Here is a 22,359-nt window from a genome sequence, read left to right as displayed (position 1 = left end):
AAAATATAGGAAATTATACGGTAAAATCAAGTCCCGACTTATCCGCTGGAGAACTTAAGCGCGAGTATATACTTTAAAGCTTCCATTAACTCCTACAGTATTGTAATGCTGAACAACAGAGAATGCACACAGCACCTGCAACAACAAACCTTTCACATTTACCATTTGTGTATTGATGCCGTCCAAAGCTAATGTACTATAATCTGATGCTACAGAATGGTGTTTCCCTTGCATTAGTGTTTGTCTATTTTTAAAATGTCCTATCAAAAACTTGCTGTCTGTCAAAGCAGGGCACCTCTGATCTTTGGAGTTCAAAAGCACCGACTCTACGAGGTGTTGGATTGGTTTAGAAATGTGAAAATCAGTGAGCCCACTCACATTTACGCAAACTTCACTCATGGTTGTCACCAGGCATAGATGTATTATATGTCTGGCTTCAGCGAGACTGGATCTAACTTGACACCTAAATCTAAGTTGGTTGTTTCAGACAGTATAACTGTTACATCCAGGATAATAAAGCATACACACTAATCTCAAGACAACAGAAGGCACCTGCAGCTTTCCATTCAAGCATACTTTTATTTGCTCCTTTTGTATGCATTTCCAATTTAGCCTCACACATCCTGTTGGGGAAGAGTATTCGTTTTCCAGCGGCCAGGCGGTCCACATGCTTGTGCTGCAGTGTAGAACACTGAGTGAACCTGAGATGCCATCTGAAATGTTATCTGGACTTTAGGCTCATTGTTTAGTGCTGCCTGACAACTGAAACTACAATGCTGTAAGATCTTCAGCTGAGATGCACAAAAGCAAGATTTACAGATTAAAAGCTGGCTGAACTACAATTTTAGAGGTGGACTAACTGCTTTATATCATACAGCAGTGTTACAAGATGATAATTGTTTAAAGCAGACATCCACATTAAATGCAGCATTACAAGAGCTTTACCATGGTGGCACATGCTTTAATGATTCTTCATCTAAAATGATCAGAAAATAGCATAGCTATTCTCGAAACTTTTTAAGGCTATGAGTTTTCATTATGAATTGGGTCATTGATTCCCAGTTTATACTTTAAAGGCAGTGGAAGAACAAGTTATAGTAGTCACTTCTTGGCCAGCTTTTCAATCAATCTTTGCCACTCTGTCCTCTTCTGCGTGATATATGATGGAGTAATGTGTTGAAGAAGTAAACGAGGCGTGCTACCTGTAGTTATACTCTCACACAACAGCTCAGCAATGCAGATTACATACATCCCACAGTCATAGCTGTTCTGCTGAGTGGGTGCAACCTCCTCCACAAAAGACCCCTTCCCAACAGTCCCCAGGAAGGCTTCCAGTTTTGCTGCAATGCGGCGGGCATGCAAAGAATTACTGCCGCTATGCGAGTCAAAATGACTAAAACAAGAGACGTCCCGACAAAACAGCAGTAAACTCCAATGTGTGCCCCCTGCAGATTGGTTGCTATTGTCATTTACTGCCAGGAAAATCCAGTTTCGATAAGGCAACCCCAGCGGCTCTAAAAACAAGGCAAGCTCTTCCTGGCTGGATGCACATTTGATAAACTGTGTGACTTCTGGACTGATGAAGCAGACAGTTTCAGAGAGGTGCTTGAATTTTTCTGTGGCAAAGTACTCAAAGGTAAAGCCAATAATCTGGTCATTCAGCCAGTGGGGGCCATCAAGAAGAGCCACATCAGAGTGTCGCAGCAAGCTGTCTTGGTAACTCAGGACAACCGGATCCATCTTGGAAGGTTGATAAGCACCATCCACCTAAAAAACAACATGAACAGTGACAACATTAAAATTCTGTTAAATTGAGTGCAAAAATAACTACTTGTTTATTGAGTCAAACACAATAATGTTACAAATCTCTCTGGTAAATTGGACAAATGATACATATTAAGTATGCAGTAAATAGGAAGGGGGGCATTTTTACCTTTCTTTGGCATTTATGTTTGCTCCATGTAACATTTATTTATATAATGTGAACATTATAATGTATGGAGAGGCATGCCAACTGGGATGGATGTTGAATTTTGTGAATGGACAGGCACCCCTGACTGGGGTCGTTACTGGTACCTTTACTGATCAGGAGGCCATAATGCTAGAACAAAGGAAGACTGCTTCCTGGGGTTAAGTGTTTCCCTGTACACCAGCTGATGGAATCCCTTCGGTGGAGTCCCCCATCTGTACACCCAGAGGGCATCTTAGAAGCACTAGTCCTGATTGGTGGGCTTGTTGGGGTACTTGGGTCTGCCAGGGGGAATTCTCCCTCCTTAGCGGGGCTTCCATCTGGCCTGGAAGTATCTCAGACAAGCAATGCTCTGACACTATAAGAATTCACAGGTTCAAGGTAAAAAAAGATGCCTCACCTGCCTCTAGGAGTCAGAGCTGGGAGGAAGAAGGTGACGTTCACAAAGCAGGAGTGGAAGGAGACAGAAGGGTCACTAATTATATGATTTATATGGTTGTCTTGTACTGGACTGAATACAAGACCTTTTAGGATACTCAGAAAAGAATAAAAGAACTCTACTTTAACCTAAAACATGGTCTGTGGGAGGTGTGTCAGATGGCATCCACAACAACAAGCGTGGTATGATGGTGTGGTGATTTGCACTACTGCTTCACAGTGTCTTGACGACTGGAGATAGTGTTTTAAATGAAAGAAGACCAAGAGATGAACATGAGATGAGATTTGTGCCAATTTCATATATGAGAGATCAAAACAATCTTTCAGCAGGAACCAAAACTAAACTTAGAAATCAAAGTTAGACAGAATGAAGCAGAAATCAAAAAATGAGGATTAAAAAATCTTTAAAATGCAAGCAAGGATTCATTAACCGGGAAATAATCAAAAAGAAAGTCTATGGAAATGATTCAAGAGTTATAAGTCAAACTCAGATAAAATACGGCCATTCAAGCAGAATTTTAAGCCCTTGATTTAACGAGGTCAGGGTCATGACCTCAGTGAACACACCCCAAGCAAATGAGGGATGAGTCATGGGAAGGGGATCCACAAAATGGTGTTGTAAGGAAATATAAACAATTTAAAAACTTTATTAAGGTGGATGAATACAAAACCAAACCCTAGATTTGGGGTTGGCAAGATACAGAATGTTCGATTTGGTAAAAATCAATATAGTGATTTTTACCACGTTTGATTTTCCATGTCCTCTTCCAAATGTTAAATAAAATTCACCAAGTCTCCGGTGCTATTTCTAAACCTGTTTGTCTACTCTACCCATGTTTCCTGGCAGCAATAAGGGCAAAAAAAAAAAAATGGAGCGAGGATCAGACGAGGAAAAGTTTCAAACAGATAGGATTGGCTCTGTTCTTTGTAAACATTTTGGTTTTATGTGGGATAACAGTTCATGAAATACAACATGTAAAGATAAAACATCTAACTGCATATGAAGAGGCCATCCAGGATGTGCAGCATCTGCAATGTCGCCGGCGCCTCCCCAGCAAAATGGGTCCCAGCTAAGCAAAGATCCACAGAATGTTTCCTGTTCTGTTGCATACTATGAGAGTGAACAATCAACATGTTGGACGGACAGAACGCTGTGATGACTTACCATATTTCAATTCCGTGTTCTTAACGTGTACCCTAAAAATACAGTAATCCCTCCTCGATCGCGGGGGTTGCATTCTAGAACCCCCCGTGATAGGTGAAAATCCGCGAAGTAGAAATCATATGTTTGTATGGTTATTTTTACATATGTTAAGCCCTTAGAAACTCTCCCACACTGTTTATAAATATTCTCTGCACAGTTATACAGTACAGTAAACCCTTATTTACCGCGGTTAATCCGCTCCAGACAGATAAATGAATTTCCACGAAGTAGGATTATTTATAAATCTTTATTGATAAATATTTTCGCAGTTAGAGCATAGAAAACCGGTTTACGACTTTCTAAACACGATTTTAACATTATTAGAGCCCTCTAGACATGAAATAACACCCTTTAGTCTGTGCTCCATGACAAGACAGAGATGACAGTTCTTTCTCACAATTAAAAGAATGCAAACATATCTTCTCTTCAAAGGAGCGCCGTCAGGAGCAGAGAATATCAGAGAAAGAGAGCGAGATAAAAGCAAACAATCAAAAAATCAATACGTGCTTTTAAGTAAACTAAGCACCACGATAAAGCCGCCGCAGTGAAGGGATCAATGTGAAGGTAGTCTTTTCAGCATTTTTTAGAGGAGCGTCCGTATCTTCTATGCAAACAGCCCCTCTGCTCACACCCCCTCCGTCGGGAGCAGAGAAAAGCAAACAATCAAAAATCAATACGGGCTGTTAGAGCTTTGAAATGTGCGAAAGTCTATCATTGAGGAGTTTTATTTAATATGTAATACGTGCTCTGATTGGGTAGCTTCTCACCCATCCACCAATAGCGTCCCTTGTATGAAATCAACTGGAGAAACAAACTGAGGAAGCGTGTAGCATAAATTAAAAGACCCATTGTCCGCAGAAATCCGCGAACCAGCGAAAAATCTGTGATATATATTTAGATGTGCTTACCTTTAAAATCCGCGATAGAGTGAAGCCGCGAAAGTCGAAGCGCAATATAGCGAGGGAGCACTGTACCTTTACCCTGTCAGTGGTCAAATAACTACACTAACCAGTAATCCACATCATCCACAGGTTGAAGTAATATATTCAATGAATTAAAGTGTTCAGAGTCATGCCAAGATTTGGTGAAAGTGTGACATCTGTACATCTTTGACATCCCCTAAACACTTTGAGCTACATTGTTTGCATGAACATGTGCTCCAGAACTACATGATGTTTTTGTTATCTTCATGACCAGTAATAAGAGAGAAATCTGAGGAAGTGTAATCAGAAGGGAAATGCAAGATATTGGACTGAAGGTTAAGAAAATTTTAGGGAAGCTGTACAGATTATCTGCAGTGAGAAAGTACAGGCAGCCCTAGAGCCCAGAAGAAGGCTGCAATTAGGGACTGTCAGTATCAGGCAGAATATACAAGCTTGGTACTATAGCAGAACTATGTTGTAGCACAAAGCCATCTTGTTCATCAATGGAGTACCATTGCACATTCAGACAAAGCAGTGAGAAGCAACTCTTTCAAGAGGGCAAGTGGTCAACACAGATTGTGCAATGCATTCCTGGTAACACTTTAGTTTAGGTCCTGCAAAAATGCATCTATTACTCATTTACTCTTATGTAATAAGACCTTGACAAAGGGCTTTTTTTGGTCTTCATAACACTTGCAAAACAGTAATGGGATCGGTTATCCATGTCTGTGCCATGTGACTTATTGACATGATGGTAGAATTACTTCTTTAATAAAATGACTCACACAAGTTTTATACTAAATATATAATATCAGGAGACATACATTTCAGTGAAGCTGCCATAGACTACTCTAAATTGATATTTTGTTAGTATGTCACATTGCAGAGATGAATAAATTCTTTACTGATGTTTTTATAAGTGTTATGAAGATCAAAATAAGTGTTTGTTAAGGTTTTGTTACATAAAAAGTAAATGAATAACAGATGCCTTTTTGTAGTACCCAAACTAAAAGGTTATCACAATGGTAAATGTCTTATAAATGTTTTTTTGGAGAAAAACCTGAAGACACAGCTAGGCAGGAAAGGTTTCCACCATGAAAGTGGCAATTTCAATAGATGGCAATCATGCAGGGTTTTGTTGAAAAATGGAACCAGGAAAGCCTGGTTTTGATAACCAGCAGTGACAGCCTGCTAATGTAGACAGTGGTGCCCAACAACATGACACCTGCTGTTTTGGTACTATACCATCAGAAAAAGTTGTATGGCTTTCACTGCACTACTGCTGCTAAACTCTACAGCTTCTCTAACATTTACCTCTGGCATATATGAAGAAACCAGACATTCAAGAGGTTCACAGCTTTTTCAATGAAACACAAGGGAAATAACATAGGAGCCAGGATTTATAGAGTAACACACTCCAATTTAAGAAATCATGTACAGCATATGGTCACATCTAGCAGCTCTTAAAAATCCTCCCAACCCTCCCTAAATATTTTTTTACAAAACATAGCTTTGCATAAGATAAAGAATAGTGCAGTTGGTCAGCTACAGAGACTTAGTGTATCCAGCAAACCTGTTAAGACATCCTGTCCAAATCCACTGCCACTGACTTAATCCAGAGTTACACAAGAGGTCAAGCAGAAGATGTAAAAAGCGGATCTCTTCACCCACAGCACACCTTTAGTCCTTGGATGCTAATATGCAGCAGTAAATTTTCCTAAATGTGTCATAGTTACTAGGATGAATCTTGCTTAAGTAGATATCCGAAAAGTCCATGGGCACAATGCAGTGCTTGCTTTCGAGCAGCGTCACTTGTAAGCTATGGCCTAGCCGATGACACAAAGTGAAATACTCTAAGGCCAGAAGCAGAGAAAATCTGCCAAGGAGCAGCAGTCCAGATATGAATCACTGAAGTGTAAGGATTTTACATAATCAGCTCTGAACTTGATAATAGTGACATAAATCTGTAATGTTAAAAGAAAAAAAAAAAACGATGTCCAGACTTGAGGCTGCCTAGAGCTGGGCAAGTAAGTATGAAAACAGTGTGCATTTCCAAAAAATAAATGAGAAGTACAGGACATGGAAGGAACAGTCGAACATATGAATGAACATTTGAGGAGACTGGCCCATGTTATAGCTGTGATAATGCCACAGCCTTCACAGTGACGGATTTTGAAGGGGACACTGGGGGATGATTTGAGGAATGCACAGGATTTCACATGTTGATTTACTTAGTTCTCTGCTTGAAAGCTGTTGACGCAGAACAGTATCTGCCTGATAACCTGACCTCCATTTCTCCTTTTGTTGTCTGCAGCTGTTAAATAACTCCCAGGTTCAGGAGGAAGCTTTAGTTTTCCTTTTAACACCTCTTTGTTTTTTCTTTCTGGCAATAATCCAGCGGGCACCACAACTCTTTACAATTGATGTTGTTTTATTATAGCCATAGATCCAAAACAAATCATTTCATACATGGACTTTACTGCGTGTTTTTTGTGTTTATCTGTTAAATGTAATATCGCCGAAGGGATCAGGGGTGGTATTATTGTTTCCATTTAGTTAATTTTAATTTCATTATACTTTTTTATCGTTTAAGTTCCCAGCGTGTTTTCTTTGTTGTCTCTGTAGTGTGTGTGTGTGTGTCGTGCCAAGGCTGGGGTTGTCCCTGGTAATCCTCGTGTAAAATAAATAAATCACCGTCACTCACGACGGTGTGAATCTTAGCGGCTTCTGACCGCTACAAATACACTGAAACTAACCGCATATTGTTTATTAGTGTAATGTATCTGATTGTAATTAACTTGTAACAACTTGTAATGGTCTAGGGAATAGTCATAGTATTCCAAATACCATAACTGCTATAGCATTGTTACTGTCACTGCACCTTCTTTTTCTTCTTTCAGCTCCTCCCACCAGGAGTTGCCACAGCGGATCATCTTTTTCCATATTTCTCTCACTGCACGACTCGGAGTATTTATATCACTGTATCCGAGTGTGAATCACAGCAGCAGCTGATCGGAAAGAGAATTATCGGTATACAGCTTCAAGGACATGCTGTCTAAGTCACGGCAAAATGCTTCAGAGACTTTCCTGTACGGACCTCGCGGTTCAGAAACTGTTTCATCCCAAGAACTTTAAACACAGTCAATCAGTCCATCAAGTACTCCTTGTAGAACTGTTTGTACTTATAAGTACAATCACCCCACTGTAAACTTGCACTACAGTTATAATATCGCACAACCTGAGCCACTTTATAAAGCGCGTATTTACATATGATGACGATATCATTTTTAAGATGAAATGAAGCAAAATATGTTGGTTATACAGATAAAACTTTAACTTTATTTAAATAATCTATATTGTTAATAATTAAACATGTGAGGACACAGTGCTGCAGCGCTAGCAAGTTCACAGATTGATCCTATCTCGTGCTGTATCTATTTTTGCTGGGCTGGCGTGACACTGGAAGGATAGATGGATAGAATAATTAAACACATACTACGAAGATATTTCAATGTTCCTTAAAAGTTTTGAAGAATCGTCGTTGTAAGCTTATAGTGGCTTAACGTCTATTTTAGAGTTGATTGTGTGGTGATTGGGTATTTGGAGAAAGAAAAGTAAGGACAGGAATTGGAGATTAGTACGTTTGAAAGAGACAGTACTACTACAATAATTTAATCGAAGGTCGCGCACGATCACAGCACCACTGTGTTCCCATGTTTAATAACATGCTTTCGTTCCTATCATCATGAAAAAGATATCATGTATACATTTCAGTATTTTAATTATTCAGAGAGCTGTACTATCACGAATGTAATGGATTCTGTGTTGAGAAAGAGAAAGCCGGTTTAAGAAGCACGTAGTGATTCATACACATAGAGCACATAGAAGATCAAATCTATACTAATAAAAGGCAAAGCCCTCACTGACTGACTGACTGACTGACTGATCACTAATTCTCCAACTTCCCGTGTGGGTGGAAGGCTGAAATTTGGCAGGCTCATTCCTTACAGCTTCCTTACAAAAGTTAAGCAGGTTTCATTTCGAAATTCTACACGTAACGGTCATAACGTCCGCCATGTTGAACTTTCTTATTTATGGCCCCATCTTCACGAAATTTGGTAGGCGGCTTCTCTGCGCTAACCGAAACCGATGTACGTACTTATTTCACTGTCGGCCGCCATATTGAACTTTCCAACATCACTAATTCTCCAACTTCCCGTGTAGGTAGAAGTCCAAGAGCTTTCATATGACACTCTGACGTTGGGCTACAACTCGCCTTTTCACGGCGACTTTGATATGTGACTTCTTTTTTATTTCGGGCACTGTGCGACTTTGTGAACTTTCTTGCTTTCTTGTGACTTTCCAGTTTCTCCGACACGCTATGTCACTCGATCAACTTCCTTTTCTTGTTTATACCACTGTTTAAACCAACAAATAGTACGTTTTTCCTTGCCTCCACTTGGTATTCGCTGAAATTGCTCTATTTTTCATCGTGGTTTTGCCATTGTCTTTTCACAGAACGCCGAGCTTAAGGGCTATTTATATTGATTTACATATTCAAAGAGGCGTTATTCTGGGAGGAGTTGGGGCGGGACACCAGGCGCATGCACGTGCGTTACTTTTCACGCTGACCGGGATTTATGTAGCGGAAGAACGTGGAATTTTGCGTATGCACAGATTCCTGCATCTGGATTTTTCTGTGCGTACGCACATTCCCGTTTTTGTGCTTACGCCAGGTTATAGTGTGAGTTCAACGCATGCCGTTTTACATGAGGCACCAGGCCACTATTTTCTATTGCTAAATGGTCCGGTTTTGATGCTTGCATGCCCACCGTAGGAGATTTTTGTGGTGGACAGGGGTCAACAAGGGCACTCTGACCAGTACATAGATATGCAGCAAGCTGCGCTACACTATATTTTCTGACATATTTCTCTTATAGCCAGCATTAAGTTTTTTCAGCAATTTGTGATACAGTAGCTTCTATCGGATTGGACCAGATTGGCTAGCCTTTGCTCCACACAAACATTAATGAACTTTGGGCACCATGTCACTGGTTCACCGGATGCCCTTTCTTGGACCAATTTTGGTAGATATTAACCATGGCATACTGGGAATTCCCCACCAGACCTACCATTTAGAAAGTGTACTGACCCAGTCATCTAGCCGTCACAATTTGGCTTTTGTCAAAGTTGCTCAGATCCTTACACTTGTCCATTTTTTCTGCTTTCAACACATCATCTTCAAGAACTGATTGGTCACTTGCTGCCTAATATATTCCATCCCTTGACAGATGCCACTGTAACAAGATAATCAGTATCATTCACTTCACCTGTCAGAGCTTTTAATGTTGTGGCTAATCAGTGTAAAAAGTTAACATGGGGGGGGGGTTATTCTTTTTACATACACCATATAAAAAACAGAACAGCAAAAATAACTTTAAGCGAAGTTTACTTTGTTTAAATTACTGAAGTATAGATTAATTTTTGCCACTGCTGTTTTTAGATAAAGTAATTGACTTCCTAAAAAATTAAACCCATTCACACTCTAAAGCAAGTGATTGTTTGCTTTAACAACTTGAAACCAAGATGAGTCATAAAAACATTTACTGTGTCTTCAAAAGATCAATAGCGATTCAATAATTTAGGATATTTGATATATTAATGCTTTTCTGGTTTCTTTAGAAAGAGCCATTCACTTATTTTTCCATTTTGGTATACTAAAAAAAATCCAAATCCTTGAAGAATTACATTTCCTTCACAATAAAAGCAACACCAGAATGTCAAGTCTACAAATGAAAAGTGACTTTGCACTGCAGCACAAACTTTTTAACTTTTGTATTTGTTTCAGTTGATAGCTTGGCTTTCAGACAGGAGATTGAAATACAAACAAAGACAAATTACTTTTTCCCCCCCAAGACTGAAATTTTGGACTATCCACTATTGAGGGCAAGACAGTGATAGGACATGTGGAGGGATGTGAGTGATTTGTAAAGCAGGAAGGACAAGAGGAGAGGAGGTTTTTAGAGCAGAAGGAAGAAGACGGACTTCATGATAGGTCTTTCCTTCCTTTCCAAGTTCCCCCTTAAAAAGAACCAACTGAATGTAGCAATATACAAGATGCATGTGCTGTTTCCAAATTTTGAAAAATTAAGAAATTAATATTATCATACTGTCATAGGCCATAGGACAAGGGAAAGTTTGTTTCTGTAGGGCTGTTTCATGAAAAAAGTAATCATTTGACAACTTAAGGTTGCTACTGTTAGTGTAATATTGCTTAGTTGAAAATAACAGCAGGATCACAGTGATTACATAGGCATCATTGCCAGCACACAGTATTTGGACACTTGTTACATTACCAGGTGGGGTGTCTTCTGCATGGAAGTGTGTGGCCCCCTTGTACCATTGTGAGTTTACTCTAGGGCCCCCTGTTTCCTTTCACTGATCAGATACATGCCTGCAGACTAAACAATGACTTTAAATTGGTACGACGAGGAAATGTGTATGTGTGCATTTTAAGTGCCCAGCATCCAGGCTGGGATGGAGGATGACATCCTGCCCAGCCAGGGGGCCATACCAGAAGGACTGCATGGTTGGAGATGCAACCCCGCTCGGGACAACAGAGCGAGAGACGAGCAGCTGTTTATCCCTCTACCCCAGTACAATGGGTGGCAATGTCCTTCTTAAGGCACCCCAGTTTGGACACCCACAGGGCTGTGTGGGATTGATTTGGAGAGCATAAGTGCAACCCTGTTGGGGTCCTTGGGTACCAACAGAGAGCACCGTCAGGTTTATGCCTACCCTGACATCCAAACAGCCTGGAAGTGCTTCCAACAGGCAGTATTGTGAGCACTCTCTGGTCCAGCTTAAAAGGGAGTATGCCACCTTACCTCAAGGAGCCATAGTCAGGAGGTAATGGACAAAGCTCCCTACAAGGTGTGGAAGGAGAGAAAGAGCATTTAATTGTTTATATAATTGTGGTTCTTGTGGCTGTGTGCACTTGGAGGATGGTGGTGACAAATAAAAATCTTATTTGAACTCAGAACTGTATTGGGTGAAATTGTGTCTGAGGTTTGGGACCCAGTGGCACCCCCTTGTGGTCACAGTATGTATGTAAAATATATACAATGACACTCTGCCCTCTGAATCAGGGCTTGTCTCAGACTTGCGACTACAGCAGCTGAAAAAAGATCTTCCTCCCTGTGACTAATGGAAACTAGATACAGAAAACGAACCAAAAAACACATAAACAAGTGATGCGTAATGACAAACGTGCCAAGATACAGGGCACTTATTTTTTTTTCCCCCTCTGCCAATGACTCATCCATGCATTTGTGACCTACTCATTCTGTCCAGTTGCTACAGCCAGAAGACTGAACCCTGAAAATGCCTCCAGTTTGTAACAGGACATGCACACACAACATCACAAATTTAGAAATGTTAACAAACAGCTCCAGTTTGTAAGAAAGGGAAATTAGGACACAGTGAGAACAAACAAACTATAGAGAGAAAACATTAGTTCATGACTGGAATGGGGTCCAAGAACAAAGACAAAGCTACTCACTGCATAATGGTGCTAAACAGCACATTATCAATGTAGTAAGAATGAAGGTAGATTTCTGTGCAGCACGATACTGGGCCAAGCAGCCGTCAAAGAACATTCACAACATCATACAGATAAACTATGCCACACACAGACACAAACAATACAGCGTTTGCAGGTTATAGATCTTGACTTCACAATCTGAGAAATCAAATTGTTGCAATATTTCTAGGTGTCGTTAAATTTGTGTGGCCACTAGGGGACGTACCAGCACCCCAACCCCAAGACACAACTACACCAGGATAGTCCCATGTTCAACAAAAGGTTAATTTTTTATTGGCAAACATCACCTCAGTAGAACACAATTTGATCCTTTCCAATCCTTTTCTTTTCTCCTCCACTCTTCCCAGGCAAGTGTTGTCTGGCTCCTCTCCCGACTCCAACTTCCCATGTCAAGTAGAGGGCTGGCTCTCTTTAAAAGCATGACCCGAGAGTGCTTCTGGTACACAATTTATTGCCCTGGGAGGCAATTCTGGGTCACACAGGGCCAGAACTATCCTTGTGCAATTGGTATCTGCCAGCTTCCCCTGGCAGTCCCCACAGAGCCCCAACACGGCAGCCCCATAGGACCACAACTCCCATGCTGTCCTGCGGGTGTCCATACTGGGACTTGCCTGATGGGATGCTGCCACCTAGAGTATGAGAGGGAATGCTCTTGTCATAACAGGCAGTCACCAGCTGTCCTGTTCTTCCAGGCTCCCGAGCCCATCCACTGTAACCTTCCATGGCTGTTGGGAGGCCAGACCTCCCGGTTATAGCTGCAGCAGCGGCATTTTTCAGTAACCACGTACTGGCATAGAATGGGAGCATCACAGATCTCCTGCTCATCTTCTTTTATCAAGGTCTCCTGACCGAGCTAGGGAGAAGGGTCCATTCCGACTGGGATGCTGATCTGTCCTTCACACTCAGTACGAAATCATGAGTGTGACATTTCATAAATTGCCATAAAAATATTAAAAATAATCTGAATAATTATTCTGTATAGAGAATTGCCAGGTTTTACATAATTGAAATGTCTCGACCAGTAGAATTCAACCAATGTGATGGACCCTCCCACCGAGTGAGCATACACAGGCAAGCAACCGAAAACTGGAAAGACCATTACTGCAGTCTACTGATTATTCCATGCGCTCTCACATTTTACTTCACAAAACACTGGCAAAGAGATAAAAATGGAGCATACATACTTACAGTAGACTGTCCTGATCAAAACGATCAAAAGAAGCAGCACAGCCCAAGGAGCAGAACGGCAGAGAAGAAAGTTTTTGCATATTTTTTGGAGAAATGGCTTCAAGTCGACCAAAATGATACACTTAGAGATTTTTTGGATAAAAGGGAGAGACATATGGTGCAAAATGCTATAACTATTGATTCCTTGATGCTATCAACAAACTTTATAAAGGTGCAGCTGACATGTCAAAGAGAACACCCCAGAGGAGAAATAACTGACCTGTCATTACTGGCACATTTAATATACTGTATCACAAATTGATGATTTGCAACAATTAAATCAGAGTTCCTAGTCTTTTTCTTAGTTTATCAGCAGATATGATTTTTATATATGATCATGGCTACATCTTTCTTTTTTAAGTGATTAGCTCACCTTGTAAAATGGAGGGGGAGGACACATGCTATTTGAAGAAATGTGAGCGCAATACATTCACCAGTGCTGAGCTAAGAGCCAAAATATCCTCTGCAAATAAATGTACAGATGTAGTAGAGATCCATGGTTTTCTTTATATGTGCTGTATTCTTAAACCTGATCTCATTATACTGTCATGCTAATCTAGTTTGTGCAGAATGCAATTTTTATTCTTGAATAACTCATGCAATAAAATATTATACAAAGTTAATTATAGTCTTGGTAAATGTTATTAGCTTTTTATTGGTTATTAAACTCAAATTAAAAGAAATCATATTAAAATCACAATAAAAGAAATTAATGCAATGCAATGGGTAGCACTGCTGCCTTGCAGTTAGGAGACCTGGGTTCGCTTCCCGGGTTCTCCCTGCGTGGAGTTTGCATGTTCTTCCCGTGTCTGCATGGGTTTCCTCCCATAGTCCCTAGTGTGTGCTTGGTGTGTGTGTGTGTGCCCTGCCCGGGGTTTGTTACCTGTCTTGCACCCTGTGTTGGCTGGGATTGGCTCCAGCAGACCCCTGTGACCCTGTAGTTAGGATATAGCGGCTTGGATGATGGATGGATGGATGGATAATTAATGCACCATGTAATACTGCATATACTTTTACTTATCCAATATCATGTGGTGCTGATGCACAATTGGTTTTCGTCATGTGCTGTGCACACAATCCAGTGATATATCCTGACAGAGGCACATCCTAAACTCCTTAATATAAATAAATTCGCTTAATGACCACATTGACTAACGAAGCTCTAGCTGGAACCAAGTACTGTCACTAAGGGAGACACGACTGTACACAGAAATTCAATGGAGTTTGGAGGGTGTATTGTTCCTTACTTTGGATTGTCGAACTTGCTTATATACAGCACATATGCTTTGAACAACAGTGTGGTTGATAGGGGCCTTTGGTGGTGAAATGCCTTGGAGATCAGACTGTGTTGTGACACTATGCTCCAGTTTACAAAGCAGATACAGTGTAGAATGGGAACTGTATATTTTTATCCCACTTACAAATCAATTATTCAGATCAGCCTGGCAAACTAATAATTGGCATACTTCAGTATCACAATTTGTAAATAAATCGATTTTTCCCCTATCTCCCACTAAAAATAACGCAGATGCACAAAAGTAGTAAATTAAAGGAATACAAACCTATGGCCGTTATTAAGATGTTGTCTGAACAGAGCGCTGCCACTAGAATATATATTTGTGGTGCGATTTAATATATGGAAGCAGATAATTTCATAGTCTATATGATAATGGTAATAGGTAGCCCTAGATTAACCATTAAGCAAATTAAGCATGTGCTTTTGGACACACCAAGGGAAAGGGAGAAAACTTGAAGTATAAAGAAAGTTTTATATGTAGGCAACAATAAGCATTATTTTAACATCTCTTGATCTATACGTGTTGAAATGCTATACATTTTAAAGTTAAGAAATTAATGGAAGATGTTTTGTTTCGTATGAATAATATTTCTGTGCTAAAATAACTTTTGGAAGTCCACCAAAAAACAAAGAAGACTTTCAAAATTATGAAATATTCTCCCAAGATCACTTTATTTCAGCAGAGTAATAAGTGTGAACACTTTCTTTAGTAGGCTGGATTGTAGGGCTTGTTTTGGTAACCTATACTGAGGCAGGATTCAGTCGATGGAAATGCAAACTTCCTTTGGTTTTTCTTTTCCATAATTGTTTTCTTCAAGTACATAAAGATAGATAGATAGATACTTTATTAATCCCAAGGGGAAATTCACATACTCCAGCAGCAGCATACAGATAAAAAACAATATTAAATTAAAGAGTGACAACAATGAAGGTATAACAGACAGACAATAATTTTGTATAATATTAATGTTTACCCCCCCAGGTGAAATTGAAGAGTTGCATAGTGTGGGGGAGGAACGATCTCCTCAGTCTGTCAGTGGAGCAGGACGGTGACAGCAGTCTGTTGTTGAAGCTGCTCCGACGTCTGGAGATGATCCTGTTCAGTGGATGCAGTAGATTTTCCATTATTGACAGGAGCTTGGTCAGTGCCCGTCACTCTGCCACGGATATCAAACTGTTCAGCTCCGTGCCTACAATAGAGCCTGCCTTCCTCACCAGTTTCTCCAGGCATTAAGCGTCCCTCTTCTTTATGCTGCCCCCCCAGCATACCAACACGTAGAAGAGGGCACTCGCTACAACTGTCTGATAGAACATCTGCAGCATCTTCTTACACAGAGCATCAGTATTGGCAGTACAGTCAAGTATATCATTCAGCTGCACTCCCAACTACATCCTCTGCACACAGTCACCTCTGATGATCACGGGGTCTATGAGGGGCCTGGGCCTCCTAAAATCCACCACCAGTTCCTTGGTTTTGCTGGTGTTCAGTTGTAGGTGGTTTAAGTCGCACCATTTAACAAAGTCCATGATTAGTTTCCTATACTCCTCCACCCAAGCAGCCCACGATAGCAGTGTCATCAGCGAACTTTTGCACGTGGCAGGACTCAGAGTTGTATTGGAAGTCCGATGTATATACGCTGAACAGGACCGGAGAAAGTAAAGTCCCCTGTGGCGCTCCTGTGTTGCTGACCACAATGTCAGACCTGCACTTCTCGAGATGCACATACTGAGGTCTGTCTATAAGATATTCCACGCTCCATGCCACCAGGTGTGAGTCTACTCCCATTTCTGTCAGCTTGTCCCTAAGGAGCAGAGGATGGATGGTGTTGAAAGCGCTAGAAATCCAGAAACATAATTCTTACTGCATCACTGCCTCTGTCCAAGTGGGAGAGGGATCGGTGTAGCATATAGATGATGGCATCTTCTCCTGGTATGCGAACTGCAGAAGGTCGAGGGCATGGCGGACCTGTGGCCTCAGGTGACGAAGCAGCAGCCGCTCCATGGTCTTCATCATATGTGACGTGAGAGCGACAGGCCGGAAGTCCTTCAACTCACTAGGACATGATACCTTTGGGACTGGGGTGATGCAAGATGTTTTCCAAAGCCTCGGGACTCTCCCCTGTTCCAGGCTCAGGTTGAAGATGTGCTGTAGAAGACTCCCTAGCTCCAGCGCACAGGCCTTCAGCAGACGTGGCAATACTCTATCTGGACACGCTGCTTTGCTGGCACAAAGTGTCCTAAGCTCTCTGCTTACTTGGGCTGCTGTAAATGTGGGTTGGGGGAAACTCTCTCCTATGCTGGTATCAGCAGAAGAATGGGTGGAGGGTGCAGTACTCCAAGGTGAGAGTGGGTCAGGGTGGTCAAACCTGTTGAAGAAGATGTTCATCTGGTTTGCTCTCTCCACATCTCTCTCAATGGTGGCAACCCGCTTCGAGCTGCAGCCAGTGATGATCTTCATCCTGTCCCACACTTCCTTCATGCTGTTATTCTGTAACTTCTGCTCCAACTTTCTCCTGCACTGCTCCTTCACCGCCATAAGCTGGACTCGGAGTTCCTTCTTCATTGGCTTCAGCTCATGCTGATCACCGCCTTTAAAAGACCCTTTCTTCTGGTTCAAAAGGCCCTTGATGTCACTTGTAATCCATTGCTTGTTGTTAGCATAGCAGTGTACAGTTCTTACAGGAAATACAATGTCCATACAGAAGTTGATGTAGTCAGTAGTGCAGTCAACAACCTCCTCAATGGTCTCACTATGTGACCCCTGCAGGATATCCCAGTCCGTTGTTCCAAAGCAGTCTCTCAGAGCCTGCTCTGCCTCAGGGGACCAATTCCTAAATGAGCGTATGGTTGTAGGTAGCACCCTCACTCTTGGTTTGTAGTGAGGCTGAAGCAGAACCAGGTTATGATCTGCTTTCCCAAGCGCAGGCAGCAGGGTGGTGCTGTATGCGTCTTTAATGTTTGCATACAAAAGGTTGATAGTCCTATTTCCCCGGGTGTTTAAATCCACATAATGGAAGAAGGAAGGTAATGTTTTGTTCAGCGTCACATGGTTAAAATCTCCAGAGATTAGCACAAGCGCCTCAGAAAAGAAAGATGTTTTGAAAAGTATTATTATAATCTAGTTGTGTTTACTTATTTTTGTATAATGTGAAACCAAAGAAACTGGGAAGAACAGATCTTTATTACAAGAAAATGTTCAGAAATCTAATGCTTTGAACTCATTTTTTTTTTTAATAGATTTCGCCGAGACCCTAAGCCCCATCAATCGCAAGTGATAACTGTATTTCTAAAATTCACAAGGTCACTTAAATTATTAATTGTAGACGTAATATCAAATTTTAATAGGAGGTATTTTTTTCCCTACATAGCTAAGCAAGTTTCTGAATCATTAAGCATTACTCCTTTACTTCTTGCCAAAAGAAGAAGAATTACTTAAGGCAGCATTCAAAAAGCTGGTATAGCAGTTTACATAAATATTTAGCATTTAGAAAATGCAAAAGCTCACAAAGCCTCTTACTATCTTCAGATTTATTCATGTAATAAACCATAACTGCAGCGAGTATATCATGTGTGCATACAGTGGATGCCAAAGTAATCATTTGTGCTCACCATTCAGAGGCAGAATTGAAAAGATTTCAACACAGCATCCAGACAGCAAATGGAATGCAAAAACAGCAGTAACAGTGTTGGAGACATCACACCCGTGTGTTTCAATGACATATTGAGAAATAAAAAATGTCAAGTGTTCCTTCTTATATTACAAGAGAAGCGATTTGAAATTGCCAATCATAAGAAGTGTACAGTGGGTACAGAAAGTATTAAGACCCCCTTCAATTTTTCACTCTTTGTTATATTGCAGCCATTTGCTAAAATCATTTAAATTAACTTTTTTCCTCATTAATGTACACACAGCACCCCATATTGACAGACAAAAAAAAAGAATTTTTGAAATTGTTGCAGATTTATTAAAGAAAAACTGAAATATCACACAGTCCTTCAGACCCTTTGCTCAGTATTTAGTAGAAGCACCCTTTTGAATACAGCCATGAGTCTTCTTGGGAAAGATGCAACAAGTTTTTCACACCTGGAGTTGGGGATCCTCTGCCATTCCTCCTTGCAGATCCTCTCCAGTTCTGTCAGGTTGGATGGCAAACGTTGGTGGACAGCCATTTTTAGGTCTCTCCAGAGATGCTCAATTGGGTTTAATTCCGGGCTCTGGCTGGGCCATTCAAGAACAGTCACAGAGTTGTTGTGAAGCCACTCCTTCGTTATTTTAGCTGTGTGCTTAGGGTCATTGTCTTGTTGGAAGGTAAACCTTCGGCCCAGTCTGAGGTCCTTAGCACTCTGGAGAAGGTTTTTGTCCAGGATATCCCTGTACTTGGCCGCATTCATCTTTCCCTCGATTGCAACCAGTCGTCCTGTCCCTGCAGCTGAAAAACACACCCACAGCATGATGCTGCCATCGCCATGCTTCACTGTGGGGACTGTATTGGACAAGTGATGAGCAGTGCCTGGTTGTCTCCACACATACCGCTTAGAATTAAGGCCAAAAAGTTCTATCTTGGTCTCATCAGAGCAGAGAATCTTATTTCTCACCATCTCAGAGTCCTTCAGGTGTCTTTTAGTAAACTCCATGCGGGCTGTCATGTGTCTTGCACTGAGGAGAGGCTTCCGACAGGCCACTCTGCCATAAAGCCCTGACTAGTGGAGGGCTGCAGTGATGGTTGACTTTCTACAACTTTCTCCCATCTCCTGACTGCATCTCTGGAGCTCAGCCAAAGTGATCTTTGGGTTCTTCTTTACCTCTCTCACCAAGGCTCTTCTCCCCCGGTAGCTCAGCTTGGCCGGACGGCCAGCTCTAGGAACGTCTTCCATTTAAGGATTATGGAGGCCACTGCGCTCTTGGGAACCTTAAGTGCAGCAAAAATTTTTTTGTAACCTTGGCCAGATCTGTGCCTTGCAACAATTCTGCCTCCGAGCTCTTCAGGCAGTTCCTTTGACCTCATGATTCTCATTTGCTCTGACATACATTGTGAGCTTTAAGGTCTTATATAGACAGGTGTGTGGCTTTCCTAATCAACACAGCTGGACTTAAATGAAGGTGATCTCAAGGATGATCAGAAGAAATGGAAAGCACCGGAGTTAAATATATGAGTGTTACAGCAAAGGGTCTGAATACTTAGGACCATGTGATATTTCAGTTTTTCTTTTTTAATAAATCTGCAACAATTTTTAAAATTATTTTTTTTGTCTGTCAATATGGGGTGCTGTGTGTACATTAATGAGGGAAAAAATTAATTTAAATGATTTTAGCAAATGGCTGCAATATAACAAAGAGTGAAAAATTGAAGGGGGTCTGAATACTTTCCGTACCCACTGTATATACAACGACTTCTGTATGCTACGTGCATCTGCCATCTCTGAGTTGGACTCCATTAAGTCTGTGTCTTATTACCATTCTTCTTTATGGTTTTCATGGACCAGATATCAAGGCACACCCAAGGATGTGAGGGTGTCCAGTTGGAGATGCTAGGATTATCATCATTGCTTTAAGCAGATGATGTTGTCATATTTGCTTCAACTGACTGTCACCTTTAGCACTACCACAAGTGATACACTGCAGAGTGTGAAGCAGCTGGGATGAGGATCAGCACCTCCAAGTCTAAGGTCATCGTTCTCTTTCTGAAAAGAGTGGATTACTCTCTCCAGCTACAAAGGGAACAACTTTCCTTAGTGGGGGAGTTCAAGTATCTTGAGATCTTGTTTACAAATGATGGAAAAAAGGAACTTTTATTAGTCTGTGGTGGTGTAGTGGGAACAGAGTCTAAAGACAAACTGCTCAGCTTAATGGATCATCTATATCTTCATCCACGTCTATGATCATGAGCTGTGGGTGAAGACCAAAAGAATGAAACTGCCAAGTACAAGCAGAAGAAATGATGTTGCTTTTTAGGGTGGCTGGGCAGACACTTCATAATAGGCTGAGAAGCTCATCAATTTGGGAGAGCCTGAGAGTATAGGTGCTGCTCCTCCGGATCGAGATGAGCCAGCGGAGGTAGTCTGGGCTTGTTTTAATGATGCTCCCCAGGACAGATCTCCTAAAAGTGCTCATCCCACTGGGAACAGACCCTGTGGCAAACTTTGCACAAATGAGAGGGATTATATCTCAATTGGCTTAGGAACACCTGGGAATTCCCCAGGAAAAGCAGAAATCTGTAGCTGGAGTGAGGAAATTCTAGGATGACCTTGTTGGCCTATTATTACTAACCAGGAAAAACTGTTTCAGAAAATGAGACGAGATAAAAATACATCTGTTTTAAGATATCTTAAAATCATTTTAAAATAATCTTAAAACCGATATCAAGATATCCTGAAATGAAGCGCTGTTCAATTTTGGATACCTTAAATTAATTTCAAGATTTCTTGAAATAAGGTCCTGTGCATTTCAGAAATATCTCAAAAGGATTTTAAGATAGCTAAAAAATAAGTCTGTTGTCATTGTGATATTATCTGAAATGCATCCCAAGATATTGCATCTCAAAAAGACTTCCTGTGAAACGACCTATGTTGTTAATGGGACTTCTTCCTCACTAATGTTACCTGAATCCAAAGAATAACTTCTCAACTAAAACCTTCCACTTGTGTCCTTGACCAGTCCCAAAGCAGCTTTTTAAAGTTACCTCCGATGTGCTAATTGATAGTGAACTTGTCATTAGATATGGGGGACTTCTCAGGTTGGCTAAAGACTTTAGCAGTTAAACTACTACATAAGAAAACTCCTCCATCTCGTAAACTTAAGACCAATTGAAATATTTTAACAAGTAAATAAAACTATTTTAATAAACATTCTACACTTGATAAATTTTCAGACAGGTTTTAGGTCAAAACCTAGTACTGAAACTGCAATGGTTAAAGTAGTGACATGATCTGCGGGTTAATACGGACAGAGGACACAGGACTTTCCTTGTTCTTCTAGACCTGAGTGCAGCATTTGATACCATAGAGCACAGTATTCTTAGAAATCGGCCTTAGTCGATGGGTTGGTCTCTCTGGCCAGGTCTTAAATTGGTTTAACTCTTATTCAACAGGAAGAAAATCTTTGCTAGTTTTGGCGATTGTAGTTCAGGGATCCAGAATAAGGCAAACCACAAAGATCTATTCTGGGCCCGCTGTTATTCTCAATCCACATGCTCCCGTTAGGCCTGATGAACTTCCAGACCTATGAAGATGACATGCAGCTTTACTTATCCAGTACATACCACATGACAGCATCATGTAGTATGTGCATATTTATCCACATCCCAAAAGTGTGCTATTGAGTTCAAATTCAATGACAAAGAAGACCATCTGAAGAACACTGAAATAATTTGTCAGGTTCACAAAACCGGTTTGAGACAACTTTTGGTTTGTGACATAGTGCATCCTCATACTGAAAGTATCCTTAAGTGGATAAATTGTGGCAATGAAGGGATGTGCATTGTCAGCAACAATACCTAAATAAGCAATGGCAATGTTTGATTCGTATTAACTCTTTTAGGGCTAATTATTTTTTCTTCTTTTTGCCCCAGGGCTGAATATTTTTATAAAAAAACTCAAGTTTTCTAAAAAGCTCACAAAGCAATGATTTCACACCTAAATCAACATAAAATACTTATTTATGCCAAATGTCACTCTGTTTTATATTACCAGGAACCCCTA

At 40.8% G+C, this 22,359-nt stretch overlaps 1 protein-coding gene across 2 annotated transcripts in view; it reads right to left on the bottom strand.

Moving 5' to 3' along the window:
• Positions 1-579: 579 nt before the first annotated feature.
• senp8 (SUMO peptidase family member, NEDD8 specific) overlaps positions 580-22,359 on the bottom strand; it is a 79,429-nt gene continuing 57,649 nt past the window's right edge. For both annotated transcript variants that reach the window (XM_039773462.1, XM_039773461.1), the window contains exon 2: positions 580-1,767. In XM_039773462.1, the coding sequence (XP_039629396.1) occupies positions 1,102-1,740 (639 nt within the window). In that variant the 5' untranslated portion in view covers positions 1,741-1,767 and the 3' untranslated portion in view covers positions 580-1,101. The remainder of the gene's footprint in view (positions 1,768-22,359) is intronic.

Source organism: Polypterus senegalus, chromosome 12 (genome assembly GCF_016835505.1).
Source record: "Polypterus senegalus isolate Bchr_013 chromosome 12, ASM1683550v1, whole genome shotgun sequence".
In the NCBI taxonomy this organism is placed as follows: Eukaryota; Metazoa; Chordata; class Cladistia; order Polypteriformes; family Polypteridae; genus Polypterus; species Polypterus senegalus.
Note: the sequence above shows the minus strand (reverse complement) of the source record. Positions and strands in the feature narration are given on the sequence as shown.